General features: G+C 50.2%; 1 protein-coding gene across 4 annotated transcripts in view; it reads right to left on the bottom strand.

Annotated features, from left to right (window-relative positions):
* Positions 1-199: 199 nt before the first annotated feature.
* The window catches only part of Rab37 (RAB37, member RAS oncogene family), a 66,533-nt gene continuing 46,156 nt past the window's right edge, over positions 200-20,576 (bottom strand). Inside the window, exons 1-9 of one of the 4 annotated variants that reach the window (XM_027425741.2) lie at positions 8,597-8,743; positions 5,606-5,716; positions 4,478-4,519; positions 3,873-3,939; positions 3,737-3,789; positions 2,684-2,749; positions 2,072-2,128; positions 1,917-1,993; positions 200-1,789 (exon numbers count right to left, since the gene is read on the bottom strand). In XM_027425741.2, the coding sequence (XP_027281542.1) occupies positions 1,684-1,789; positions 1,917-1,993; positions 2,072-2,128; positions 2,684-2,749; positions 3,737-3,789; positions 3,873-3,939; positions 4,478-4,519; positions 5,606-5,716; positions 8,597-8,689 (672 nt within the window). In that variant the 5' untranslated portion in view covers positions 8,690-8,743 and the 3' untranslated portion in view covers positions 200-1,683. Of the gene's footprint in view, positions 1,790-1,916; positions 1,994-2,071; positions 2,129-2,683; positions 2,750-3,736; positions 3,790-3,872; positions 3,940-4,477; positions 4,520-5,605; positions 5,717-8,596; positions 8,744-16,466; positions 16,578-20,576 lie in introns of those variants that run through there. The other 3 variants (XM_027425742.2, XM_027425743.2, XM_027425744.2) reach the window with 3 other exon arrangements.

The raw sequence follows: 20,576 nt of genomic DNA, 5'->3' as shown, positions 1-20,576 counted from the left end.
TCTGGCTCTAAAAGATGCTGGTCTGGGGGAGAGCAGTCAGTTAAGGGTGAGGTGAGCCTATGAGGACACCAAAGAATGAGGAAGAATGAGGATGGAATGATTTGAGCATTGGGTAACACTTTTCCACAAAATGCCAAGTAACAAACTTTCCAACACGGTCCCTCGTCCTCTGGGAACAGAGAGAAGAAACGCCAAGGTATACTTGCCAAAATACTGCAATTTAATTCTGAAAAACACAAATGGAGTTCCTGCAACCTGCTCAGAGTCCCAGAAGAGAACAGGCAAGCCCAGGCTCCTCCTCTATCTGCCTGTGAGAGGTCACAGAGACCTTCCTTATCAACCCAAGTTAAGAGTGCTGACTCTGTTCAGAGAGCAAGATTTTGCCTTGAAAGCAAATGCAGTAACCTCATAAATGTGCTATGCATACTTTCTTGGAGTCCCAGTCTCTGCCCAGCCTACAGAACAGCAGTAAAGTTGCCTGCCTGCGGGTCATGGATCTACACACCTCCAGAGTCCTTCTAAGGGTGAGGTCAGGGCTTTGGGAGATGCATGGCCTTGGGCCTATAGGACCTCCTTGCTGCTTGCCCTTCTCCATACCCAAAATGGACCAAAGTGCTTTGTTTTGTACATATTACATTGGCTCACCCAGAAATGGACAACTTCCCACACCCTTTTTTCCTGATTTAGTGGAAGAGGAGGAGATGAAACAGTTTTGGCCCTAGTATTGGTCTGAAGTTAAAGGAAGGAGCAGGAAAGAGACAGAGAGCTGGGGATTAGTGGGGAAAACTGGACTATGGGGTTGTTCAGTTCTGCCTCGCACTCATTTTACCAGCCAGTGAGTTCTTTATCTGGCTCTTCCCTCTGCCTTAAATAGCTGTGGTGCTGTACACCTTGTCACAGGATTGGGAAGGAAGGAAAGGTTTTGGTTTTTTTTTTCTTGGCTCTGACCTCTGGGGTCTAGGAACCCAGGCAGAAGGCTGATGAGAGAGATTCCATGGGATGGTGGACATCCCCTCGGAAGTGAGGTCTAGAGAATTGAAAGTAATGTTTTTGGGTGCCCCACTGTGCTTGTGTGGTAGAGAAAAAGGGGCACACTTCCAGAAGGTGGGTGAGGAAGGCCAGAGGTAACTGAGCAGACCCCACCCAAGGAACTGCTATTCTTACACACACACACACACCCATTTCCACATTTACCTTTCCTGAGGATTTGGGCTAGCTCCCAGCACTAAGCCCCTTCCTGTTGGGAAAGGCTCTCTTGGGGAGCTGGAGGAAGAGAAGACTGGGGTCCCCTTAGCCTCCCTAGTGAGAACTGTTAAAAGCAGCTCCCACACCCTAGCACTGCTTCAGTGTCCCCTGGTGCCATGACACCCTTTCTAGGAGGGAGGCCCAGCCTTTTAGAACCTAGTCCCAGATGGCAAAAGGACCAAGTCTCTACCTATTTTGTTTTTTTTTGGGGGGTGGGGGTGGCACACTGGTGCATTTTTTGGTTTTAGTTTATATATACTAAGATAAAGTATGGTTATTTTACCCTTTCCATGACACAGGGAAGCTAGAGAAACTAGGGTGGCAGTTACTTCCCTGGCCAGGGCTTCCCACGGAATCCCAGCTCTCTCCTAATTGGCTCAGCAGTTAGAATAACTGCATTCCCAAGGGTCTCTGCTCCTCCTCTTAGCCCCCTGGGAGTCACACAAAGGAGCAGCAGCTGGGGCGCTTCTTCTGGGACTCCACATAGTCTCGGATCTGGAAGCTGGGCTCATCAGGCTGCCTGCCTGCACGGTATTTCAGTTCCCTAGAACAGGAAGAATCATGTGCTGAGCTGGGAATGTAGAGCCAGGCATTCCCTACTCCCCCCCCCCCCGACTCCCCAGCTTGCCTCCCACCTCAACCCAGGTTTCCCTTCCCTGCTCAGCTCTCACTTGGCAATTGCCAGAAAGGCCAGCTCCACATTCATGCCAGTCTTGGCACTGGTCTCCATGAAGGGAACACCGTACTCCTGTCCGGGAGAGAGTATTCTCAGGGCCTGTTTCTGGCCTTTCTCACCATTCACCTGACCCCATTGGCAGTCACTTACCCTGGCCAGCGTCTCTCCATCCTCAGAACGGATCACCCTTTCACTGCTTACATCTGCCTGTAAACCCATGTGGGTCAATCAGCTCCAGGGAAGGAAGCCTTGACCCCAGGAAGCCCATCTTTTGCCCCAGGAGCAAGCACTGCCTGCCCTCTCCTGGTGGCCTGGGGGACTGCAGGCAGGTGTGCTTGGCCTGGGGCCAGGGTTTCTGTGTTGCTCAGGCTGTGTGCCCATGCCCGCCCTGTGCACTTGGGGAGGTGTGTAACTTTAGCAAAGGGTGTGGTGACCCAGCTTCATCAGGTGACAGCAGCTGACTTAAACACTTTGTACCTAACCCCTGACCCCTGAACTGTCCATAATGATCTAGTGATGGCTGACAAATGAGTCACCTGGCAGCTCTCTGGCAGCAGTTTAGGCTATTGGTGGAAGGGGCTACTACTACGAAAGCTTTGGGGTGGGACAGGCAGAAGTCACAAGACAAGTCCAACTCCCACACTGGAGAGCTCAAAGGCCCCCACTGGAAGGATTTGGGTGGCTGTGGGGCTAGTTGGGGCTGGTGGTGAGGCAGTGGGAGAGAAGGGCAGAGTGCAGGGACTCTGGCACAGAGCCACTCACCTTGTTCCCTAGCAGCATGACTACGACATCTCTCTGGGCGTACTCATGGATCTCCGTGAGCCAGGCCTGTGGGAGAGGGGAAGCTGAGCCAGGCTGGGGCCAAGGACCAGGGTATTCTTCTCCTAGAGGGCTCTGTTGGGATGCTAAAACCTCCAAGGGGTTCAGTACCCAAAAGCAGCGGTGTCTGCTATGTGTGGCAACACAGGCTTATATTCCTGCATAGGGGCAGGAGAGCAGAGTTGGAGGCCAGCCTGAGCTACATATCTGGGCTCTGCCTCAAAACAAAACAACCCAACAACAACAACAACCGGGAACTGGAGGTGAAGATGGAGGCAGAGATGGCTAAGGTTGCCTGGGGATGTTATACAGTAGTAACATGCTTTTCTTTAATATACAAGGCTCTGGGTTTTTTTTTTTTTCTGTATTGACTTTCTGATCAAAAAGTACTGAGATTGATTAGTGATGTCTGCCAGGAGAATAGGCTTGAAAGCAGCCACACCATGCAGTTTCCATCCTTTTATAGCTATCTGTCTTATCCCCTCAGTTTGCTTTTCAGTAACCAGTCCTCAAGGTCTGGGAACACATGGAACCTATGATGTTGTATGCAGAGTCATGCTTATCTTTATTGGTTATGGCTTCTGTTCTCTAATGGTTTGGTTGTGAGGACATAGCCACTCACTCTGTCTTCTTGAGTTGCAACTTGGCCTGGATGCATGTGGAGTTTTCTGCTTGGGCTTTCCCCTGGGTCCCTGTGGATAATTGTCCAGGGTGGAGCCGGGACTGGTCTGAACATTTTGATATAAAACACACTCATGAATCACAGTCAGGGCTCTACAGTCAGCACAGGGCACATCAGCCTGCTTGGTTCCCAGGCCTACATGGCAATGAAATGCCCAGTCACTGCTGAGTGTTTTTCAAAGGTGACAGGCTCTGTGGTCTACCTATTTTTACAGAATTGAAACAATCTATCCTGCAGAGGCCCCTCTGTTCTGGCTGCTTATGACAGGCAGGGTTGTTGGGGTGAGGGAAGGACCTTGGGAGGGGAGGACCTACCCTGATGTTGTCAAAGGAAGATTTGTTGGTGATGTCATACAGCAGGAGCAAGGCTGGAGGGGGACAGATAGTAGAGGAGATCAGGCATCAGTAGGGGTCCTGCAGAGTGGGGATGGGTCAGAGGACAAGGACTTACCCTGAGCATCTCGGTAATAAGCATGTGTCACACTGCGGAAGCGCTCCTGTCCTGCAGTGTCCCAGATCTGGGAGAGAGAGAGAGAGAGAGAGAGAGAGAGAGAGAGAGAGAGAGAGAGAGAGAGAGAGAGAGGAGAGAGAGAGAGAGAGAAAGGTGGGAAGGAGCAGGGCTGGCTGCTGACTGAAAGGCTCATGTGAGAGCTGTCTGTGAGATGGGGGTTCTGTCTCCTACTGTGGGTTCTCACGGGGCTCCCCAGCATCTGATGACATCTTCAGTGGTGTTTCTGGGGTCTTAAACCCATTAACTACTGTTTCCTCTTTTCCAGCCCAGGGTTTGGGGTGCTTAGAGCAGTAGAGACTTGGAAAACTGGAGGGGGGGAGGGGCAGTAAGGGAGGCTGAGCCTAGCTGAGGGCATTTTGAGTTGTCTTTGATAGGAGAAAGGGTGCCTGGGAACTGCTTTTTCTGCAGATATCAAACAAAGAAAAACAGTTTCCTCTCATGGGCCCCACAGGAAGTTACCCCAGACTGAGGGCAGGGCTGTAGGCCTGTGGTTCAGGTTGAGAAGCAAGTGCAAGCCCCTCCCCCATCCCAGCCACTGCTCTTACCTGAAGCTTTACCCTGGCACCATCTACTGTCACCACCTTGTTCTGGAAGAGAAAAAGGACAGAGAGTGGGGAGGGGATGTTGGCTGGTCCCTGAGGTCTGTCAACATCCTATACTGGTCTCTCTCCAGGCCTACAGGCGGTGTGGTGAGCCTGACACATCTTCAGTCAGATCACCCTGGTAGAGCAGTGAGGGACCTGTTTTAAGATTCCTCCATTCATTGTTGACATAACTTAGTCAGGCAAGGAGAACCTTCAAACCTGCCCAGTTCTCTGTGAGCCACCGTGTGGTTGCTGGCAATTGAACTCAAGACTTCTGGAAGGGCAGCCTAGTGCTCTTAACTGCTGAGCCATCTCTCCAGGCATGCCTAGTTCCCTGTTGAACTCTCAGCAGACAGCACAAGGGAGTGTATGGGGGGTGGGCCTGACCCTCTCCACTTCAGTCTCTGCCTCCCAGAGTTCAACTTTAGAGATGAGGCACCCATTACATCCTGAGGCCTCCAGAGGCTTACCCTGCAAGACCATCGTCCCTCCAGTTACCCATAATTCTCTCAATGTAGCCTCAGCACTCCATCCACTGGGAGAGGCACAAAATTGCTGCAGGCCTGCCTGCTGGGGTCAGATTCTTCCCCTCCGGGATCTTTTGCTGTTTGCTGTGCAGCACCAGTAGTCCTGCTTGCACACTGATAAAGATAGAAATCTTAGAGTCCTAGGGGATGGCGGTGTGTGTGTGTGCGTGTGTGTGTGTGTGTGTGTGTGTGTGTGTGTGTGTGTGTGCCTGCGCGCGCGTGCGCGCGCGCAGCCAGAGAATTCCATCTCTGAACCCAGCCTTTCAGCTTCTTGGCAATTGCTTCTCAAAGACTGACCTTGAGAGGGACCCAGCTCAGATGGCCATGAGCAAGGTGCTCTCAGGACTTAGACCATGACATGAGACTACCTTGCTTTGGGGTGCTATCCTAGACCTGAGAAGAAGGTGAATAAGATGCCGGCCCTACCCAGAATCCTTTGACCTGATCGCCTCTGTGGCCCTGGTGGGAGTACCTCTGGGGCCTCCCAGGCAGTAAGCCCCAGGTGCCCTCAGGAGTCAAAGACAAGGAGTGGGCACCCTTCTTGAGCCTGCAGCCACCTCACCCTGAAGTCTATGCCGACGGTGGCTATGAAGGTTCCGGACAGGAAGGCCCCGTCTTTGAATTGGATCAGGAAACAGGTTTTGCCGACACCCGAGTCTCCCAGAAGCATCACCTAGGAGATGGGGGCAGAGGCAGTTAATGGCGACTGGGGAAGAGACAGGGTCTTCTGGGATTCTAGAGAGGACTGTCCTCAAGAGGACAGAGAAGAAGAGAAGGATGGAGAAGGAAGCCAGTTGGACAGAGGGACACGAGCCTGCCTCTGCCATCACCCTGCTTCTTTCTAGTCTCCATTCTCCTTGCTGCAGCCTCCCAGGTTCTCCCTCTGAGCCTCTTGTACTTGTCCTCGAAGCCGAGCTGAGACCTCCAAAAACATGCTTGGAGATCCCCAGAGAATGTCACATTCTGTTGGGCTATATCTTGGATATCTATTTTCCGGTTGCAGAACAGTGCAGAGGTCATTGCTCCTCCGAGTATGCACTCAGGGGTATACAGGTAGGCGGGCTCCACACAGGGAAAAGAACCTCTCTCCCAAGAGCCTAGCAAGACTTGATGGATGGGTGAGGAGGCATGGGGGTACATGAATGAGACCCTGTTTTTTTTTTTTTTAAGACTTGACGGGGGTGGGGGTGGGGGCTGGAGAGATGGCTCAGAGGTTAAGAGCACTGACTGTTCTTCCAGAGGTCCTGAGTTCAATTCCCAGCAACCACATGGTGGCTCACAACCATCTGTAATGAAATCTGGTGCCCTCTGCTGGCCTGCAGGCAGAAGACTGTATACATAATAAATAAGTAAAATTAAAAAAAAAAAAAAAGACGGGTGGAACATTGTCTTTAAATTACTATTGCTGGAGTTTCCTTTTGGGTCAGACATTAATTTAGAAGGGTCTAATGAGGGCTTACATTCACAATAGGCTTGCAAGAATTAGGGAAGGTTGACATTTATTCTGAGATGGGGAGACAGTTAGTCTGAAGTTTTTAGCAGAAACCTTCCAAGAGGGACAAATGGTTGCAAATTGGCATCATTTAGCCACTTCGGGGGAACATGTAGGAATGTGGGGGCGGGATCTCTTTGGTCAGTCATCTCAGAGAATGGAAGTGTAAACTCAAAGCCAGAATGTTCCCAGCTGTTAATAATAAGGGCAGAATTATTGGGCTCTCTGAACTTGATGGCGGAACCAAAAAGCCTTTCTCCCATAGATACGGGATCTTGGGAGTTATTAGCTGTTTTTGGTGGAGAGATGTGGGGGTGGGCCTGAGTGGGAGGGATATAAGACTGAGTTATTCTACTATAAAAAGCTTAGTGTGTGCTTTTGGGGAAATTCCTTAATTTTTTCTGCAGTTCACCCATTATAATGGGTGGGAAGTGGAAGGCACGTTCCTTTGAGACCTTCCTAGAGTTTGTTAATGTCTAGGGTCAGCAAGGTTGATACGAACCACTCAGGACTCAGAAGAGTGGCCCCAGGGTGGGTACTGCCTGCCCTAGATCTCCTAAGGTGTTCCAAGGAACTTTCCCACCATGTTCTTTCACACAACTACAGACTTGGGACTAGGTCAAGCCTTGGAAGGTTGGGGGTTAGCTACTTTGCTGGCCAGGCACTTTGGGACTAGGTCAAGCCTTGGAAGGTTGGGGGTTAGCTACTTTGCTGGCCAGGCACTTCGATGGCTCTAGGGCCCCAGCCCCAGGAAGGGGGGGGGTGAACACTGGTACTTGTTTACTTTACAGATCACAGCTGCCTTGAGCAAACCATGCAGCCAGTGGCCCAGCCAGTCAAGTCCACCAAACACAAACAGCTGCTCAGCCTTACCACCTCCTAGGTAAACAGCTCAGTTGGCCCTCAGGGCAAGGAGGTCCGGCGATCCCCCTCATCAGCCCTGGGGGATGGCCATCAGCAGCTCCCCTCCCTTGAAGACATAGGGCCCCATTTCCTGCCACAAGCCCACACAGGACGCCTATCTCAACGGCTCTGGGTGGGTAGGCTGGCAGTCTGGCTTCCCCTGAAACTCTGGGGGTGGAGACCTGAGGCTCCTAGTGAGAGTGAGACCTGGTGTTGGGGAGGTATCAAGACCCTGAGGGAGGCATGTGTCCTTGGAGAATAGGCATCCATTCCACCTAGCACAGCCCTCACCTAGCTCTCCCTAACCTACTGTAGAGGAAGAGTGGAGGCTGCTGGCTGGCTTAGCATCTCTTTTTAGGGTTCCCTACACTTGCTTACTCCAAGGACACAGATGAGGGAGGTGGAAGCAGACTAGGGTCGATGTTTCTCCCATCTGCTATTGTACAGAGCATTTCTGTAGAAGGTAAGCACCTCAGAGAGTTGCCTTTACAGCCATCAGAGCAGGCAGGGTGGGCCACTGCCACTAACTGCTGTGTCTTCCTCAGCATCTAGAAGTTCCCAAGTGGACTTGTGGGCTGCCTACACACACCTTAGGGGGTGGGGGGGGGTGGGGGCGGGGGGGGCGGGGCGGGGTGGGGGCGGGTGGGGGATGCTAGCTTACAGTTGGGAAGGGGCTGGGAGACTATGTCTGGAGGCAGTGGGGAGGAAAGGGGTGGGATTTGCTCTGAGTGGGGACCCAGAGCATTGAAAGTGGGTGACAGGTGTCAGTCTTTGAGGCTTAGCTAAAAAAAGGGCAGTAACCTTGAGATGCCTCCGCAGGGATCTGCGTCTTCAGGGAGTCCCCATCTCCTAGCATCTCCAAAGTGTGGCAGAAGAGAGAACTGGGTTGTTGTCCACAGGGCGGGGAGTCTAAGTCCTGATCTGCCTTGCCCCACGCCCTCCGAGGTTAGCCTAGATTCCCTAGAGACTGAGATGGGCCCAAGGGTTATGCTACAGACCCCAGACCCAGCTGACTCAGAAACGACTGAGTCCAATCTAGACACTTACTGAGAGGAGAGTAGACGGGGAAGGACAGGGTTCTATGGCAAAGGACACCAGGAGGGATGTCCCTCAGAGCCGGCCTGGGGGTCCCCAGCACTGGGCGCAGCGCCCACCCACCTTGCCCGTGAGATCGTAGTTCGGACTGCAGGGTGGGGAGCGCTCGGGGGCCTCGCCATCCCCGGTGGTAGCAGCTCCAGGCGTGCCAGTCATGTCCCCGGACAGTCAGAGGTGAGCCGGGCTCACTGCAGGCGAGGGAGAGCGCGGAACCGCCCTGCCCTAGGCTCCTCCCATTCCTCCCTCCCCATCCACCAACTGGCTCGGACCCTGATAGGCTCCTCCTTCCGTCCCGCCATCCCCTCGACGACGCCTGCCAGGATGTCTAGGACTTGCCTAATGTGCGCCCGAGGGATTGGTAGGCCTCCTGAGAGACATTAGCCTAGTTTAGTGTTCTTACAGCACCGCATGAGCCCAGGTACAGGACCAGTCCGCTAAGGTCACAGCGGCGGCGTTAGGTTGCCATCGAGGCAGCTGACCCGGGAGACCCAGCTAGCTGCGCAAGGTGTGGCGCCTGGTTTCCTACTGCGGCTGTGCAGCGTGGCCAGCAGGGGGCGCCGGAGCTCCAGCCAGCGGCCGGCCCGTACTTACCTGCGGGCAGGAGGCTGGGAACGCCCCTGAAGCAGTGTTTGATAGGGAGCTGCATCCTGAGGCTAGCAACTAAGCAGTTCCTTTTTTGCTGATGGACCCCCCAGCTCGAGCTCATCTGAGTCGACTTTTGATCACCGACACTCGCCTTGGAGAGCTCTGGCGCTGTGCCATCTGGGGAGCTTCTGGGTGGTGCTAACACTTTGAGCACTTTGTGGTGTATCATCTCTCGTCTCTCTCTGGCTTCTTGTTGGTCTAAGCCCCTAACGTCCCACCATGGGAACGCCCTCACAGGTGGGCTTTTGCAGCCCTCCTTTCCAAGAGGGGCAAGGTAGGGCCAACCTTTATTCAGGTGAGGTCCAGGCCTGGCCACCAAGTGGGTGCCACGTGAATTCGTGGGTCGTTTTGAGCAGTTCCAGAGCCCTGGAGCTCCTGATGGCGGACGACGTAAGGAATCTGGGATTGCCCATACCAGAGCTCAGTGGCTTGGGGTCAACCACCCCCGTCCCAATGTTGTATAGAACGGAACCAGATGGTGGACTAGGTGAGGAGTATTGGGGAGTGGACCCCTAAACTTTTCAGGTGAGGGCAGTGAGAGGCAACGTCAAAGCTTGTTTTGGGGCGACTATAGACTTGGGCACAGGCTATGTGCATTAGCAGGAACTATTTCATGGATGCTGATAGTAGAGCCCAGAACATGGGTGGAGGTGGCCTTGTCACCCTGACCCTGACCCTAACCCAACCCTAAGAGGTGAGAGTTGGAGAGGGGAACTGGCTTGCCCCTTGCTCACCATCCACTGGAAACTAATGTTATGCGTTACATTGTGTCGCCAAGAGACTGAAGCTCCAGGCACTGGTACCCCAGAATGTGGCCTTCCCTGGTGACAGTGACATTAGAGATGTAAGCTACAATTAGGTTATCCTGGAATAGGGGGCCCATGCTGTTTAATGCCCCTCATCAACTTGGCAATCACCTGAGAGAGGGCCTTTGGGAATGCCTGTGAGGGATTATCTCCATTAGGCCAACTGAGGTGGGAAGACCCAGCTAGGAGAAGTGAGGAAGCCAGCCGAGCACAATATCCGCGGCTCTCTGCCTCTTGTCTGCGGCTGAGCTGCCTCCTCAAGCCCCTGCTGCTGGTCTGCCCCGCCATGATGGACTGTCACCCCAGACTCCCTTTCTTAATAAGTTACACCGGCGTATTTTATCACAGCAACAGGAAAAGTAACGGAGACAAGCCCCTAAACCAAAGTGTTATGAGGAAAGACAAAGCAAATAGGGAGAAGATGCTTGGGGCTAGCAAAAGCTGGGAAGCCGTAGGGAGAATTCTAACATGAGCCTGCTGACACCTTGGTTTGGGACTTTGGTTTGTGTTGTTGGCTCCATGTTATTTTGGGAGGAGGAGGAAGCTTCAGGGGCTAGGGCTTAGCTGGAGGAGGTAGGTACTGGTTACACTCTTTTTAGTAGGGTAGGTTGGCATGGAGCAGACCAGGCAGATGGCAGAGATAAAGACAGCCTTTTTAATTTTTTTTAAGATTTATTTATTTATTATGTATGCACCATTCTGCCTCCAAGCATTCCTGCACGTCAGAAGAGGGTGCCAAATCTCATTATAGATGGTTGTGAGCCACCATGTGGTTGCCGGGACTTGAACTCAGGACCTCTGGAAGAGCAGTCAGTGCTCTTAACCTCTGAGCCATCTCTCCAGCCCTGATAAAAGCATTCTTACAGAGCACTGGGGAGAGTGCGGTTCTTTTTCTGGGCAATGATTGTTGGGGCCTGTGGGTTATGGTCCCTGGGTCTGCAGCATGCAGGCAGCGAAGTATGAATATGTCATGCGTTGTCCCCTGGGATACTTTATATCCTGTGGTGTATTCAAGGGTAGTCCCGAGTGAGTCAGAAGCAAGAAGGGCAGTAAGGACTTCAGAGTGGGGCTGTGTAGAAGAGAGGCTCACGAAGGGCAGGGGCTCATTAAATGTGGCCTTCAGGAGCAGGAATAATCTAGAACACAACACCAGGCTTTCTGGCCTCTGCTCTGATACTGTGTACATGCCCTGGCAGCCTGTGTCTCTCCCACAGGGGCTCACACCTCATGTCACACCCTGTGACAATGATACTACAGCACAGACATCTCTCATATGCACACCTCAACCACCCCTTAACATACAAGCTTCATATCACACGCACACTGCCTCACACTTGTCGTATAACACCATAGGACATATATATCATCATCACTTCACCCCACAAGGACGCGGGTCTGTCATCACATGGAAACCGCAGGCATGGTTTGCACTACACTAAGAACACAGGACCCATCAGTGCTCCTGTGCCCTCAAACTGACCACATACTTGATGAAGGGAGCTATGGGAACACTATTAGGAGGAGCGGCCTTGTTGGAGTAGGGGTGGTCTTGCTGGAGGAAGTGTGTCACTGTAGAGGTGGGCTTTGAGGTCTCATATATGCTGAAGCCACCTCAGTGAGACAGTTCACTTCCTGTGGCCTTTGGCTCAAGGAGTAGAATTCTCCAGCACCGCGTCTGCCTGCACGCCGTCACGCTCCCCGCCATGATGATAATGGACTGAACCTCAGAAACTGTGAGCCGCCCTCTCAATGAAATGTTTTCTTTTATAAGAGTTGCCATGGTCATGGTGTCTCTTCACAGCTATAGAACCCTAAGCCGGCTCACATCCTTACCGGATGCCCAAATCACCCTCAAAAACACTGTAAATTACCCGCCCTCTCCCACGCCCCAGATGTGAAACGCACACGCTGCATTACCCTTTAATCAGAAGACCTTGCCCCATTGTGTTATAGGTCACAGCCCACACACTCACACAGTCACCCTGATTGAGGATGGGCGTGACACAGGCACCTCTCCTCTATTTAGAGGAACACTGGGGTTCCTCCCAGACATGTGGGTGGAAGAGAACCCCAGGGCTGTTGACCACATACCACAGCGACTGCAGGGTCCAGATATGGAGGGGACACTAGGGTAGAAGCTGGAGCAACAAGGTCAACACTCAGGTTTTGCAAACTGGTGCACAGACCGCCTGCAGCATAGCTCCCAGGTCATGTCAAAATGCACTCTGTTCCCCTAGCCTGATCCTAACCAAAGGGCCTCTGCAGGTTTTTACACACACCCAATGAGTGTTGAGAACCACTAGCCTCAATTGTGTGTGACCTTGACTGAAAGAAGCAGGGTTTGTGCTTTAACAGGCAATAGTGGGATGATGGGAGATAAATGGAGGAAGGTTTTGGAGATGAGTTTTGCAACTTTGTTTAGGTAAAACTGGAGCCTCTGAGGAAAATAAAGACAAGCTGTAACAAGGAAGATCTGACCTGTAGTGGGAGAGGGGTTGACCGGAAAGGTTAATGTTTTATGGTTTGAATACAAAATGCCCTTGATTAAGTTTCTTTTTAGGAAAATCCTGGTCCCCAGCCAGTGGCATTATTTTGGGAGATGGTAGAATTGTTAAGAGTTGAGTCCTAGCTGGAGACAGTAGGTCACAGGTCTATACTTTGAAGTTATCCTTGCTCTCTCTCCTTGGTTCCTGTCTGCTATCAGATGAATAGCTCTGGTGTTGAGTCTTGTTGTAAGCCCAATATCAACAGAGCCAAGGACCACAAGAGGAGCTCTGAAACTGTGAGCCAAAACAAACCTGTCCTCGAGTTGCTTATGGCAGCCTTTTACAACTAAATGCATAGAGTTGGCTCTTTGGAACCTGTCCCTATGGTGGGATGCCTTGTTCAGCCTTGATGCAGGGGGAGGAGCTTGGTGCTGCCTCAGCTTGATATGCCATGCTTTGTTGATTCCCACGGGAGGCCTGACCCCATCTAATTGGAGATGTTAGAAGAGTGGTTGGGGTAGGGAAGGTAGGGGAGGGAGTGTGAGGAGAGGAGGGAAGAGAAACTGTGAATATGAAATATACTTATTTTTAAATAATAAAAAAAGATTAGGCTAGGCTTTTGGAAGAATCAGACATCACACAAAATGGTACACTATAAAGCAGAATGTATATTTCCATTAAAGTAACTGGATTAAACAGTTAAAAAAAGATTGGTACCAGGAATGGGGGTGCTGCCGTGACTAACTGTGAGGGTCTTTACCTTTGGAACTGGTTTGCAGGAGGAATTTGGAAGAGTTTGGACATGTGGGCTAGCAAAGGCCCCAGAGTGCTATAAACTGACCTCAATAGGAGTTTGAAAGGTCAAATTGATGACCAAAAATGTGGGTAGTAAAGATGGTGCTCATGAGGTTTTCACGTTGGCATGAGGATTTTTTTGGGGGGCGGTGTGGATTGCACTATAAGCTATTCATGTTACAATCTTCTTAAGAACTTTTTTTTAACATTTTGCCTGGGTTCTCAGACTTGGTAGAGGGCTGAGTTTAAAAGCAGGGCACTAATTAAACCCTCAGAGGAAGTTTTAAGGCAGTTCAACATCCAGGCTGTGGCATTGCCAGCTGCTTATAGCCAGGTTGATAGTGAGGCTCAAGAGCAAAAAGCTGAACAGAAAATCTTGAAAAACTTGCAGTTTGGTTATAAAAGCCTGTGTGTGTAGCCAGGCATTGGTGGCGCACACCTTTATTCCCAGAACTCGGGAGACAGAGGCAGGTGGATCTCTGTGAGTTCAAGGCCAGATTGGTCTCCAGAGCGAGTGCCAGGACAGCCTCCAAAGCCACAGAGAAACCCTGTCTCAAAAAACCAAAAAACAAAACAAAAACCTGTGTGTGTGTGAAGCTGGGGGGTAGTGCACACCTTTAATCCCAGCACTTGCGAAGCAGAAGCAGCAGATCTCTGTGAGTTCAAGGCCAGCCTGGTTTACAGAGTGAGTTCCAGGACAGCCAGGAATTTTATACAGAGAAACCCTGTCTCAAAAACAAACAAACAAACAAACAAACAAAAAGACAGGGGCTAATGAAGGTAGGGCTCCCGAAGAGACTGGTACCATTTAAAAGAAGTCTAGTGTTTTTACATCGGAACACTAGAAAAGATGGAATGCCTGACTAATACCACTGTGAATTCTGTTGATGGCAGCACTCCAGTAAACCCAGAAACAGGACTCTGCAGCCAGCATGACAGGGCTTGTGATAGAGAATTTGGGGGATACCAGGATTTGAGAGGTGACAGTTCCCCATGCCTGCAAAGCCATGGACCTGGAATTTTCTCAATGAAGGGAAAGTCTGTTCTGTGTCCCCTTCCCTCTCTTCCCGATACCCAGGCTGCATCCAGACTCCTGGGCAGGGCCAGCAAGAGCTTGGTGGCCTCTTCTGCTACAGTTACTATTACTCTGAAGTCCAAGCCCAGGCCCAGGTCGCTTGCAGATTACTCTATGCGCTTAAAAAACAAAACAAAACAAAACAAAATCCCTCTCAGTGGTGGCTTGAGATGACTCAGTGGCTAAGAGCACCGTCAGCTCTTTCAGAAGACCCGGGTTTGATTCCCAGAACCCACTTGGCCGCTCACAGCTGTCTGTAACTACAGTTCCAGGGGATCCAGTGCCACCTTCTGGTCTCCATGGGCACTAGGCACAGAACATCCACACATATAAGAAATAATAATAATTTAAAATATCTCACTGAGTGACAGGTCAGTAAGCAAGGGTTTTATAACCAGTATCTCTAGGGACCAGTATTTGAAGGACATCCAGTGTCCTTCAGCATCCTTGCCTAGCAGGACATGGGAGAGTAGCTGTTGCACAAAGATCCAGCTATTGTGGGCAGGGGGATGGAGCAGGAGGGGGTGAAAGGTCCCTGGTACTAAACAGAGCAGTAGTAAGGGGAATAGTCATTGTCACAGTCAAGCTATTGTTGGACTCCATTGTACTTCCTCTGTGTGGCCACTGTCACATGTGGTTCATGTCATGTGTGGTTATCCTGCCCGCTGTCACTAGTGGGACTTTCCCTGGATTTGGGGCCCAACTGTGGAGCATGGTTGTATTTGTTTGTAGTCCAAGGTCCTGCTGTTCGCCCACTGGCTCCAGGGTCAAGCTTCGCTCAAGCTGCCCATATTCTGGATGCTGGCATTGGCTGAGGATGTAAAAGGCTGTCCCCAGGTCAGCAGGAGACTTCTCTCACCCTGGCTGGGATGCTTGGATTTCTCAGTCTTCTGAGATTCTTGCTCGTAGATTTGCCTTAGTTTTCTTGCCAAACTAGTAGCCAGGTTCAGAGATGATATCCCCCTGTGTCTTGTTCGGATTTGGATCAGAATTTTCAGACTCAGGATCACCTACTCTCTGATCTCCAAGTCGGGGGTTGGGGCGTGAACAGATGTGGCTGTGGCTGTCAGGGAAGAGTGACATCGGCTGGAGTTGGTATCCCTGGCACAGAGACATCCATCTTGCTTCTAGACAGGCAGATCCGAGACCTTGGGGATTGTCCAATAATATAGCCTTGGCCTTCTGGGACTCAGCCCTACCTTGTCTGCCTTCCCCTTAGAGAAGGCCGGGGCTCAGCTCACCCTAGATTTGAGAATACTTGGGTGGGGTTGTTTCAAGACAGATTCCAGGTCAGACAGTTCACAGGCTGGGCAGTTCTTCCCCCCCACACCCCTCCGGGCAGTCACCTGTAGCTATGTCTAGTCTGGACCCTTGCCTTCTTCCCCTGACTTTTTGGGAAAGCCCCCTTTTGGGTGTCCTCCCCTCTGTTCACCAGTGTAGCATGGTGTGCCCCAGCCCCAAATGTGAACTCACAGACCTCGTGCTTTGCTTGGTCTCGAGGTTTTCAAACACCTGCTCTCCCTGTCTCTGAGACACTAGGATTCTGGAGACTCAACAGCATGAGAAGGGGGCAAAGCCTCATAGAAGGCCTTTCCAAGAACTCAAGAGGATCAGAGAGTACCTGTAGGTGTGGGAAAGTCAGGGAGGTGAGTGTGTATGGCGGAAAAGGGCTGCCAGACTGTGGTGAACTGTGGAGGAAGGAGCCAGATTCCACTTTCCAATTAGATACCACACCCTACCCACACCCCAGTGCTGTGTCCCAGCGACTGAGAGCTAAAAACCAGACTGTCCTTGCTTGTCGACTCCCAACCCATGTGGCCATGCAAATTTGCACATTCTGTACTGTCATTTGTCATTTATTGCCCTTCCAGAATCTTTGCAGCCATTAGGTTGACATGAGTATCTATGCCCAGTTACCCTTGTTTTGTTGGTCCAGATAAAACAGAGTCTCCACATCACCCATGGCCAAAGCCCAACCCTTCCCAGTCCTCTTCAACTTGCCTGCATCTCTGGAAATAGTTTAGTCAGATTCTTCTAATGGTCCCATATAAGCACCCACCTATTTCTGGCTGTTACCTGACACACATGCTGGGGTTCCAGAGCTGGCAGAGCCAGTGAGTACTTACTGTAAATCCGATGCCCACGGTGGCTGAGAAGGAGCCAGGGATGAACTTGCCCTGGTCAAATTGAACCAGTAGAGATGTCTTCCCGACACCACTGTCACCAACCAGGATGGTCTGAAAAGCAGCAATGAAGATGGGGTGAGGGCTCCAGGTGGATTAGTTGTGACTACAGGTGGTGATTCTTTCTGAACACGTACACATACACACACACACACACACACACACACACACACACACACACACACACACAGAGTACACAAACATGGACAACACACACAAATATGAAAATACAGACACCTGCATCTATACAGTACATAGACACATACATCTGTACAGTACACAGAGATAGACAAACATATACAATACATAAATACAGATATAGAAATATGTACACAAATATAAAAGCACACTGACAGGGCTGACAGATGGCTCACCAGATAAAGATGACTGTCACCAAGCCTGACAACAACCCGAGTTCAATCTCTGATACCTGTCTGGTAGAAGGATAGACAGACCCTAGCAAGACGTCCTTTGACCTCTACACACACACTGTGGCATGTGACCCACCCCTGGTAACACACACAAAACTCCACAGATGAACACAAACCACCCACTGCACAGACAGAGGCACTTAGATCTGGAAGTTTCTCTCTATCTCTCTCTCTCTCTCTCTCTCTCTCTCTCTCTCTCTTATTGAAGTCACTGAAAAGGGCTCAGGGTATAGAAGGAAACTATGCCACCCAAGTTCATGAACACCTGAGATGACCATAAGAACATGCCATATGGATTCCCTCCTATCCCCAGGCTTCTCTGATGCGCTGGGTCTGCTGTTCTTCTTCGAGCTCCATCATTACTGTGTTAGCCCTGGGGTCATACAGCCCATGGACAATTCTGAGGCAAAGGCAGAACATGGCAGGGATATGTCTGGCCTGCTCCTGGAGGATATTAGACTCCTCTAACAGCTGGCTTCTGCTCTAGGACCACTGGCCCTGAAATTCTGACCTGTGTCAGAGCCCAGCATTTCCCTGGCTTCCCCGGCTCTCACCTCACTCTCCATATAGGTGTTTCCATCAATAAAACCTGTGCACATTTCATTTTGTTGTCTGCTCCTTGGAAGGTCAGATAACATGATGGATTTCACATGCGTGCTACTCCAAAGGACCCAGGTGTGGAACTCGAGGTCCGGATGCCTAGGGCGAGCCTTGGGAATAGTTCACAGCTGGCCCTGGAACAAACCCTTGGAGAGGACAATGTCCCAGGGTGAGGAGGACTTTAGGAAACAGGACAAAGGTCACTCTCCTCTGGGAGGTCGGTCTGAGAGGGAGCAGAGTGAGAACCAGCCTGGAAACTTGGGTGAAGTGTTCCGAGGACAATCAAAAAGCACACAACAGAGCTACCCGTGAACTACGAGGCTGTGCCCACCACACTCTAGGAGCAGGAATGGCGGGTGCTGGATGAGAAGACGAAGACCTTGACTTCAAGGTGGGCAGTGGCCACTTTCTAAAAGACAACCACTGGAGGCCATTGGAAGGCTTCCGAGAGGCAAACTTCATCTGCATTCACAGAGACACGAAAGCAGAGAGACTGTCAGGGCCTCTGGTCCGTGCACCCCAGCCACTGTGGGCTCTGACTGGCAGGGAAGGGAATCAGTCTCAGAGTGGGCTGAACTTGGCTTTGTCTGGGTGATGTTGACTTTGGACGTCTCCAGACGACGGCTCTTCAGCCTCTTCCTCCCAAATGAAATTCATCTGGGCTTTCATTTCCTCCTGGATTGAAGAGCGCCACTTATTTGTTTTGAATAGTGGCTTTGTTAATTTGCATCTCACACTGAACTTCCCCAGACTTCAAGATGTACTTCTTAGAGAGAATAATCTAGAGGAGTCCACATGCCCTGGTTCACTTCATGGCAGACAAAATCCTTTCCCCCTGTGCCCCTTCTCCACAGGGTGAAGAAGACCATGGGCCTTCCTTCTCTCCCTGTGACACTTTGATCTTTGTGGACTTCGTGAGCTCCACTCTTCATACCCAGCTGAACTCAGGCTTAAGGAAGGGCCGTCTCTCACTTGTTTATTTATTTTATTTTTATTTTTCCCTATCAAGAACCTATTCATGGGGCTGGAGACTTCGTGGCTTGGCAAATGACTGCAGAACCTGGAAATGCTGTTGCTGCTATTGATGCATAACATACTGCCATTATTGGTCTTTTTATATAAATATATATATATATATATGTATAATTTGAATTTTTGGAAATTAGCTGTGCTGTCAACTTTGGAAAAAAGTATCCCAGTTTACCACATTCAGTTGGCATTGTACAAAAATTAACAGCCATATTGTTCTAGAAATGTTGAACTTAATTTTTTCCATTTGTACAGGGGAAACACTCTGTATTAAATATGTAAGGTCTTAAAAAAAAAAGAAGGGATTTTGAGAGTCCATCCCATGTGAAGGGATGCTCTCTTGACCTGGACACATGGGGAAGGGCCTAGGCCTGGCCCAGGATGATGTGGTGGACTTTGGGGATCCCCTTTTGAGGGCCTTACCCTGCCTGGGGAGTGGAGGGGGGATTGGGTGGGGGGCAGGTGGGATGTTGGGGGAGGAGAGGGAGAAGGGATTGACATCTGAAGCAAGCTTGTTCCTAATTTGAACTAATAAAATAAAATAAAAAAATTAAAAAAAAGACATGAGGAGCACACAGATCCAGGTTTGCTTCTAAGTTTGACTCCTTACTAGGTAAGCTTAGAAGGTCAAGTTGTTTAAATCCTCTATAAGATGTTTCACTCAAATAACAAAACAACAGATGCCTAAAAAAATGATAATAAAATGACTAATACATGTTAAAAAAAAAAGAGCACTTACTGCTCTTGCAGAGGATCCAGTTTTGGTTCCCAGCACCCACGTGGCAGCTCACAACCATCCATAACTCTGGTTCCAGAGGATCTGATGCCCTTTTCTGATCTCCATGGCACACACATGCTGCACATATAAACATTCGGACAAAATACTCGTACAAGTAAGATAAAATAGACCCTCTAAGGAAAATATGTTGGTAATCATGCTGAGAGATTTTTATGCTTTTTAAAAAAGTGCCTCCTTATGTGGCTATGTCCTAGAACTCATTATGCAGATCAAGCTGGCCTTGAACTTTAGGAGTTCTCCTGGCTTCACATCCTGTGTGCTGGGGTGACAGACATTTGCTGATCCTGTCTGGTTGTCAATATATACATTTTTTTTTTTTAAATCTGGGCAATTACAGAGAGCTCTGGGTGGTCAACAGCAAACCTCGTTGACTACTTTGCCTTAAACATAGAACCTTCCTTAGACCCATTTATTGTCTAGATTAAAAGTTATCTCACTTTATTATCTATTTATTCATGTGTGTGCCTGCACATGCTAAAGTACATGTGTGTGGAGGTCACAGAACAACTGGAGGTGTTGTTTTCCTTCCCCCACCAAGTGACTCCCTTCTCTCCTTCCACCACGTTGTCCCCTGGGATTGAACTCAGGCTGTCAGGCTTGGTGGCAGCCACCTTTATCAGCTGAGCCATCTCTCTCTGGCCCTTATTGTCCAATTTTTTTTTTTACTGCGATTTCTTTCTCCTAGGAACATTATTTCTTTTAATTTATTAATTAAGTACATGAATCTGGGCCAGCAAGATGGCTCAGTGGGTAATGTGCTTGCCTCTTTCTCTCTGTCAACACACACACACACACACACACACACACACACACACACACGATGCTCATACACACACATTACCAATAAATAATAAAAATAGTTAATGGACCCTGGCTGGACCCGAACCTCTGTGTCAGGGTCACCTGTCTGCATTTCCTTCCCCTTCCTTTGCTTCTGCTTTGAGAAAGTTTCACACGGTGGCCGCTTTGGGTTCCTGATCCTTCTGTCTCCACCTGTACAGGAGTTGCAGGTGTGCACCGCCATGCCTGGCTGGGTTGCTTTTCTTGAGGCATTTTACTGATGTCTGCTCTTGTGTCTCCACTATTTACAAAGGGGATTTGGGGTAGTTTATAACAAGACCCCCATGTGCCAAAGGGCTCTTGAAGATAGTGTCTGAGGGAGCATAGGGCACAAAGGAAAGTCGGGGGAGACCA

This window comes from Cricetulus griseus, chromosome 7 (genome assembly GCF_003668045.3).
Source record: "Cricetulus griseus strain 17A/GY chromosome 7, alternate assembly CriGri-PICRH-1.0, whole genome shotgun sequence".
In the NCBI taxonomy this organism is placed as follows: domain Eukaryota; kingdom Metazoa; phylum Chordata; class Mammalia; order Rodentia; family Cricetidae; genus Cricetulus; species Cricetulus griseus.
This window is presented reverse-complemented; position numbering and strand designations above follow the sequence as displayed.